The sequence below is a fragment of the Protopterus annectens genome, chromosome 3.part1 (genome assembly GCF_019279795.1).
Source record: "Protopterus annectens isolate FY-2018-M chromosome 3.part1, PAN1.0, whole genome shotgun sequence".
Classification (NCBI taxonomy): Eukaryota; Metazoa; Chordata; order Ceratodontiformes; family Protopteridae; genus Protopterus; species Protopterus annectens.
This window is the reverse complement of record NC_056732.1, coordinates 41,041,717-41,050,599: the sequence shown is the minus strand read 5'-3', so window position 1 is coordinate 41,050,599 and position 8,883 is coordinate 41,041,717. Positions and strand designations below refer to the sequence as shown.

General features: G+C 40.9%; 1 protein-coding gene across 2 annotated transcripts in view; it reads left to right on the top strand.

Moving 5' to 3' along the window:
• Window positions 1–380: 380 nt before the first annotated feature.
• LOC122797979 (acetyl-coenzyme A synthetase, cytoplasmic-like) overlaps window positions 381–8,883 on the top strand; it is a 1,448,208-nt gene continuing 1,439,705 nt past the window's right edge. For both annotated transcript variants that reach the window (XM_044066533.1, XM_044066532.1), the window contains exons 1-2: window positions 381–678; window positions 1,018–1,213. In XM_044066533.1, the coding sequence (XP_043922468.1) occupies window positions 534–678; window positions 1,018–1,213 (341 nt within the window). In that variant the 5' untranslated portion in view covers window positions 381–533. The remainder of the gene's footprint in view (window positions 679–1,017; window positions 1,214–8,883) is intronic.

The window sequence follows — 8,883 nt, the reverse complement described above, 5'->3', positions numbered from 1 at the left end:
TGTCGACGTATCTTTGAATCGGATGATTTTTGTTTTTTTTTTTTTTTTTGAGAAAGTTGCACAAACCCAAAAGGTCCTCATTAGTGGCGAGACTGTCCGTCATGAGTGGGCGTTTACCTTCCCCTTAGGCAGCAGGTCGCCCACCTCTCACCTGCATATTAAACAGATTGAGGTCGTGGGTCTGTAGCTCACTAACACGCCACGCCCTTTTTAACATCGTTCTACGGTAAGATGATCTCTTTACGCGTCTGCTTAGCCCGTGCGAGACGAGGGGCAGAAGAGATTCAGCCAACCGCACCAGTGGGCGGTTCTAGTTTTGCATCCTGATTGGTTAGTCCTGTCCTGAGCCGAGTTTGTGTGCGGAAATCCTGAAGGGGGCGTGCCCGTTGGAGAGCTGTGGCACTGGAGTGTCAGTGACAGCGCTTTACTGGAAACACAAGCCTGTCAGCCGGCGAGGTGGGCGGTGTTGATAGCTCAGACTAAGCGTGAGGGTTAAGTCATTGTCTCCCCCTTATTTCTGTGGAAAAAGAAAAATGGTCCCCGAAAGTGAACCCGGAAAATCAACAGCAACAGAGGACCACGTCTTCTACCCTCCTCCAGAGCTGCGGACAGACGCGCATGTCCCAGACCTTGAAACTTATAAAACCATGTATAAGAAATCTGTGGAAAAACCTGAAGGTAAAAGACAGTAAATAAGAAAGTAATAACGTAAACATTTAATAATAAGGTTCTGTCTGTCAGTGTATGACACCCATTCACATCTTAACAGTAATGTGCAGGATGTCGGGTAATATAATAAATCTGATAATGGTAATGATGTTTAAGCTGAGAAGATATAAAATAGCACTGACTGCTGCATTTATTGTCCTGCACTATTGCTTGTATACTGCCTACATTTTATTCACTGTAATGTTGCTTAAGGTATAACACAATACACAATGAATGAAAAAGAAGTAACTGTTAAAAATAAACCCTATTAATTGTTTTATTATTATTTTTATTTCTTTTTTTTTTTAGAATTTTGGAGTGAGCTTGCTAAGGAATTTTACTGGAAAAGCTCACCAACTGGGAAGTTCCTGGATTACAACTTCGATGTGACCAAGGGAAAAATATATGTTAAGTTTATGGAAGGAGCAATAACTAACATCTGCTACAACATAATTGACAGAAATATAACAGAGAAAAATCTGGGAGACAAGATTGCATATTTCTGGTAATGTCAACATTTGTGTAACCACCTGATGCAATGATATACAGTTTAGTTTGGGGGTGTAGCCAGGATTTTTGCAGTTCTACTTCAGCTTCCAAACAGCTGCCCCATTGCCTTGAGGAATGGCATACCTGCCCTTTGTTTCTTTTTTGTATGTCATAATTATATAATTAAAGGTGCAGCATCTATACTAAAATTATTACAGTAGAAGCCTTTAATTACCTAATAGTATAAAACCATGCATCACTATAGTCACAAATATCCTTTTTGTGAGTTCACTTATATGGTTCACTTCCCTTTCGACATATAAAGCTTGGGTGGGCATGTAGTACCCAAATGCTGGGCTGTGCAAGATGTTGCTCCTTAAAATTAATTTGTCCACCATGATTTACGTAATGCATTCCTGGCTACACCCATTATTTAGAACACTCTCTGAAAAAAAGGATGGCAATTCACAGCCTAAAGGAAAAATCAGTCGGGGGGGGAGGGGTAAAAAAGACCACAGTGGCAGTGGTTTAGTCAGGTTTGTATTTCTGCAATATGCTTATGAATGAATGGTTCTATGGCTGGCATTTGTATTTCCTGATTATATTCCTTTTAAAGATCTGCTAGGAGTTAAATATAAAGTTTTATTTAGATGAGCAGCCACAAGATGGATCTTTTTCAGGTGACTGACAAGTTTCTGAAGGACACTTTATTCACTGAAAGTGTACAGCAAGAGAAAAAAGCATATTGCTGCTGTCTTGAGGAAAGAGTTGGATGGAAATAATTGCGGAATAGTGTTTAATGTTGCCAGTGTACATCTCTGTTCAGTGGACATGCACTGTATATCTGGAAGCTGAGATGATTGTCACTCTGTGTTAGTGGCTTTACATGGTAGACTCTAGACAAATATTCAGGGCTAAGGAACATAACTGTGTATAAACAGATCCTGTCTAACCACAGTATGCTTAAATAGCGCTTTCCACCCCCAAATATGGAATATTGCCCTTCACATTTTAGAGTACCTAGATACAAAATTGGAATTAACTATGTATGTATGTATGTATGTGTGTGTGCATTTATTTATTTATAGTAGGTGGACTGGTTCCAAGACCCTTTTCAGTCACAACTCAGGCAAAGTAGCGATCAGAAAGGTACTGCTGTACCTGGGTGAAATATACTGTTTTACTGGGCAAGCCCAATTAAAACAGGAACTGTACAATTTAGCATCGTTTTATTTATTTATTTATATTACCACCCTAATGGATAATGTAGGGAAAATCCTTTTGATGTACATGGAATTATGAAGCATAGTTACAGAGCAGTATGTTAAGGATTACCTACCTGATACTGTGCATTTACAGGATGGGTGTGTGTACCTTTCACAGTAAAGTTCTGGATATTATGAAGCATAGTTACAGAGCAGTATGTTAAGGATTACCTACCTGATACTGTGCATTTACAGGATGGGTGTGTGTACCTTTCACAGTAAAGTTCTGGATATCTATCTGAGTAGCTTTGCAGAATACTTGTTGGAGGCAACTTTTGAGATTACTTGGTTAAAATGTCAAAATGGCTGTAGTGTGGACCAAACTGTAGTGTCTCGCAGTATACAAACCAGAGAGTGAGAGAGAATGCAAATAGCAGAGGTGATGATGGTCGTGTCTTTATTTATTTCCATTTGTTTACTAGGAAAGTCTGAATGGACAATAATGACCCCCTTTGCAATGAAGGCTGCTTAAGAGATGGGTTAGAGGCTTCTGCTTTCTAGTGGACTGTAAACCTCCAGCACTGGAGGATTGGAGGCTGCTGGCATGCTGGCGGACTGTGGGTCAGTCCCTGAGTCTGGAAGACGCATTTTTCTTTTTTAGTTTGTCTGTGCATTCCTGCTAACCCTAGTTGTGTCTGTTTTCTGCACTGCATGCGTATACTGATTCTTTGTCTACTTCAGGGCAGTCCCACCCACAGGATCTATTGTTATCCCTAAGCTGCATTCCTTGAAGATATTTGCATAAATACAGTAATGATTTCTATTCCTATAACCAGAGAGTTGTTTTATCTGGTATTAGTGTGACAGGTTTATGGTGCTTTTCTTTGTTTGGTAAATCTCTCCACCAACACTTGATACGTGCCTGCCTTTTTTTTTAACTGCTTTAACACCAGAGTTATGGCTTTTACCTTCACTTCATGCCATTAAGGAGACATTGGTATTATGAATGGAGGATAGGTGGGTGCAACAAGGTATGTGGGTAGTGACTCTGGTGTATCAGCTTGGCGTTTACTTGCCTTTTTAGCTGTTTTACTATTAGCAGTGTTTCTGTCATATATTTTCTGATCTAGACAGATGGAAATAGCTGCTGACCCTTTTTGGTACTAGTATTCCCCCTCTTCCTGAATCTTATGTTTTTCACAGAAAAGACAATCACCCCATAGCTTTAGCCAAAAGTTAAGCGTTGTATTCCCACCCCTTCCTTCTGTCCCTCCTTAATTTAAAAAATAACACAGTACGTCCATCTGCTGCTGACACAATTAAAATATTTGTTCTCCATTTGTTGTTCTTAATTAAAGGGAAAAGCTGCTTTTTCTTCTTAAAAAAGCCATATACATATCTGTATTATAGTAGAAATTCAGTATTATAAAAATAACACTTCATGGTCTGTATTTATTGTCATCATTCCTGATTGGGATTACGGTGGTTATAAAAAATCATACTGGAGGAAATTTTACTGTGCACCATGAGCGTGCCTGACTACACTCTTGCCTCTAGTCTACCCTTTTGTTATTGCATTTGGTGCTCTGTTGTAAACTTGAAAATTGATAGTGTGAGTCAAAAACTAAGTGCAATTCCTAAGAAACAACAGTAAATTTTAAATGCTCCTGTCAAATGTTGAAAACATTTTTTATAAGGGACAATCTCTCTTGCACCCCCACTCCATCTCTGCTACTTTATACAGACTAATTTCAAAGATTATTGAATTCCAGAAAAAAGTGAATTCTCCAAGATACAATTTCGGGCTTGGTGAATATTTTCCCATAACACACTGCACTTAAATTTTTGTACTTTCAAGGATCAGACTTGCAGCAGGAATCCTACTGATATTTAGCTCTTCTCGCCTGATCTGCTGGTTGGGAATTTTTGCATTTCCTGTTAATCCTTACGTAAATAGCAGTATGGGTAACATGTCTATGTAGTAGCTGCGGTTATGTTGTAAATATTCATTAATAAGTTAATGTATAAAAAAGTTATAGAATGTGCTTTATCTGGGTCAGCTTTAGTAGATCGACATTTCACTTGCCCGACTCTCACATCGCCAGGATGACGAACCCGGAACACCAACTTTCCACTCAAGGTAAGTAACCGCTTGGCCATGCTGTTGAACTTTGCCCCTTACCCCCGCTGCAGTGCGATCTTGGAGTTGGTATATTTAGTTAGGGGGGTGTGGGAGGCAAAGCCCCCCCACATGGGTGGGTTTAGTTTTGTTCGGTTTATTTATTTATTTTTTTTGGGGGGGGGTGGCCAAGCCATTACTTACCTCAAGTGGTAAGTCGGTGTTCCAGATGTCGGTCTTCTGGTTTGTCAGTCCTTTTGTCTCGGCTATGTGAGGGTCGGATAAGTGGAATGTCGGTGTAGTGAAATAGATCTGCTTTATCTATTTTTGGTGGTTATTTACACAGTGGTAAAACTGAGTGACAAGAACATATTTAAACCAGTAACTGCATGTATGTATCAGTTTTTGGAAATATCTACAGATAAATACAAAATAAACTTACCTGTGTTTGCACAGATATATAGAATAATGCAGACTAAATGCAAATGCTGCATTTGTTTCAAGATTCAGCATCTTCCTTGTTAATTACAAAGTAGGGAAAATTGCCACACAAAACATGAAATAAAGAAGTGATTAAGAAATTCAGAATAGGGCTTGTGATGTTGTGTCCTGTACACCTTGTTCCTATGTTAATGCTAGAGTAGTTGTGCAGTTAACAAATTAAGATGTAAAACAAATATTGGTCCAAAAAAGTAAGAAGGACATGTGTAGTCTCATCCACCACGCAGCACCGTTATGAGCAGCAGTTGTATTTTGCCTTCCATTGCTTCCCAGCATAACTGTGTTCTTTTGACTTTTTATTTGGTACATTAAATAAAAACACTTTTATTCTCTGTACTGTCATTCTTTCATGGAGAGTTTCTATGGCTAAATTGTGTGTCTAACACAACTTCCTGTTGCTTCTCTGAGAGGGGGTAGAGCGGGCACTTACAGTCCCGTTAAATAAATACAGGTATTACATGTACCGATTTATTTTCTTTATAATTTACAGTTGTTTTATGTGAGTTTTATTTTGTGTGTTAATTCACCAAGCATTGATTTGGGATAATAGTTCACAGCATAGAAACTTTCTTTCCTCTTTAGCCTCAACTTTTCAGATTTTCAGGTCTGTAGTCACCAGTGCTCTTTTTTTCACCCATTCTGTCTGCCTTTTTCTTCTAGTAGTGGAGTTGACGGTCAAGACATGTTTGTTATCATCTCTGGTTAACTTGGTTTTACATGCTGATCTAAATCCCTACCCTCTAGTGGCTGGCTGGCACACTGCCAGATCAGGTTTACAGTGCTGTGGTGAGGGTGCAGGTATCAGTCACCTGCCTAGATACAGGCCTTGTACAGTGCTTATTAGGCTGTACTGCTTTTGCATTGGTGAGCTACTGCTGAACTTGCATCTATCCCCCAGCAGGTGGCGATCATGCAGCAAGGCCTTGCTGCAGTCTTTATCTTGGTTTATGTGAAACCATCAGCTGCTCGCTCCCATCCTCTCCAACTAGTTCCTTCAACACCCAGGACTGCTAATCAAACCCAAGTCTCTAGGAGCACAGTCACAATATTTTCCCTCTTTGCTGTAGAGGTAGCAGATTTATTACCATTTTCAGTTATAGTTTGCCTGCACAAAATGTGCACTTCATAGGTTCATAGGTGTGTACAAGGCTAATGGCCCTGGAACCTTTACAAGCCTAGCCCATAGAAGTGCCCTGGCATTGTGCTGCCAGACGTTCGTTCCCAGTGCCTCTATCAAGTAGAGCCACTGGAGTGATCCCCGCGGTGAACTTTCTATTACCCATCCACTCATCAAGATTTCTCTTAAAGAGGACCAGTGAGGTGTTCTGCATGACACGTATGGGAAGTCTATTCCACAGCATGGGCAGCCTGGTTGAGGAACCTGTACTTCCAGCATGTTCTGTTGATTGTAGTAATGAGGTTAAGGTCTCTGGAGTGTGTGGTGCGGAGGGATTGGGATTTCTTTAGATTTAGCATTTCTAACAGAGCTGCATCAGAGATGGCTTTGTAAGTCAAGCAGAGATCACCTCTAAGTAGGTGATATGAGACAGAGAATAGCTGGAGTCTTTTGAGTCTGTCCATGTAGGACATGTATTTAATGCCTAGGATCCTCTTCGCGAGGTACTTCTGTGGCATCTCTAGCTGTTGTAAGTGGCTAGTGAGGTACATGCCAAATCGGGCATTATACTCAATGATTGGTCTAATGACAGAAGAGTAGAGAGAGAGAGAGAGAGACGATGACCTCTTTCTTCCTGGATGCAAAACCCTTGGTAATGAGATGTGCCACATAGGACTTTCTGATCACAGTGGCAATGTGGTGGTCGAAGGAGAGGTTGCTGTCAACCTGCATCCCCAGATCTCTTTTATAACGCCTTCAGTGTTCAGTGGGCTCCCATCGATGTGGTAATTAGTGGGAACTGAGTTTTTACCAAAGGGGATGACGATGCATTTTTTTGGTGTGTATCAATCATTGGTCCCAGTGAGGCCTTTCTGTAGGATGTCTGCATTACTTGGGGAGTTAATAATGGCTCCCAGCTTGCAGTCATCTGCGAACTTGGTCAGCCAGAGTCCGTTTCTGCTGGCATGGACTTCTGAGAAGTAGATACCCAACAGGGAGAGGGCCCAGGACCAATCCCTGTGGGACTCCACTCGTGACTGGTCGTCAATCTGACTTGGAGTCTGCTACTTTCACACTGTGTGTTCAATCTGTGAGCCAATTTGCAACCCACGTAGTGATATAGGGGTTGATGCCTAGTTTGGTGAGTTTATCAATAATTCCCACATGAGTAATGGTATCAAAGGCCTTGGGCAGATTGAGGTAGGCTGTATGCACTGCCTTACCTTCATCAACAGCCCTGGTGACTGACTCAAAGGAGTCAACCAGGTTGTGCAGGCATGATCTCCTTTTGGTGCCAGTTCACTTTATAGTTCATGTAGAACACAACTGGGGATATTATCAGGTCCCATGGAAGCTGTATTCTTGGCCTTGGACAGTGTAGCTTTAACCTGTGCTGCAGTAATGTTGGGTGCCTGGCATTCTTCCAGTATTATGATTGGTCCTTTGGGGAGAGGGAGTGGTAAAGCTGGCACTGACTCTGTTGGCCAGTATGTTGGCAATATCTGTTGGCTCAGTATAGGAGGTACCATTGTGCAGTAACTCATGGCAAATCTGGATATTGCCATGGAAGTTTTTGATATAACTATAGAAGGCTATGTGAATGTCTGCCGCAATTCTGTCTTCATAGCTGGCTTTGGAGGATTTGATGAAGGAAAAGTCATCACTACCAAGTCTTGAAACCAGGACCCTGTGCACTACAATCACAGCAACGTACCACAACACCATCTGTACCTATAGGCATACTCCATTTAGTTTTTAATCTACAGATGGGTTGGATGGTAATTCTGTTATAGTGTCATTTTTTTATAATTTTAACAACGTTCAGAAAGTGACATCAGTGAGTGTACATCATTGTATGTATGTATATCAGATTTCTTTACTTCTTTACTGAGGAATTTTGGAAAAAAATCCCAAATAATGGGGGCCAAAATCAGGGACGTTTTCTAAATTTATTAAAAAAGTAACTGAATAATCAGGTTTGCATTGACATGCAATTTCTGAGCAAATAGAAGTGTGAAACTCTAATGTCTGGCATTACAGGCTGACTATAGTCTTCAGTTATTTTTCAGAAAATCAACAGTGTTACAAGGGACAGGGTAAAAATATTTGCTAAAGTCAGGGAAGTTCTGCAAAATTAAGGGCACTTGAGAAGTATGCTGCACATTGTATAAGTGTGTGTGTGTGTGTGTGTGTGTGTGTGTGTGTGTGTGTGTGTGTGTGTATACATACCTCAACATTGCCAGTCATCTAGTGTCAAGGTTCACACAGCCAGCTGGCTTGCCCTACCATAGTTGTTCTTCCATAAGTCACAGTCACAAGCACACTCACACCAGTGGCCAATTTAGGTATCCAGTGCACTTACTGCATGTCTTTGGAATGTGGGAAGAAACCCAAGCAAACACAGGGAGGACATGCAGAATCCGCACGGAAGGCACCCCAGCCAAGAATCAAACTGCGACCTCACTATCCCCTGTCCCACTGTGCCATCCTCCTGTAATGTTTGTGCCCGCATAAATATGTGCAAACACACACATACATACATATATATACATGCATTATTGTGTGTGTGTGTGTGTGTGTGTGTGTGTGTGTGTGTGTGTGTGTGTGTGTGTGTGTGTGTATGCATTTACATAAGTATGTGGTGTGGTTTAACATGCTTGTATATCTGTCTATATATCTATTTAGATATGGTACTTGTTTTAAAATGTATTACTGGAGCTTTTCTTCTCGGGTCTCCACTGAAA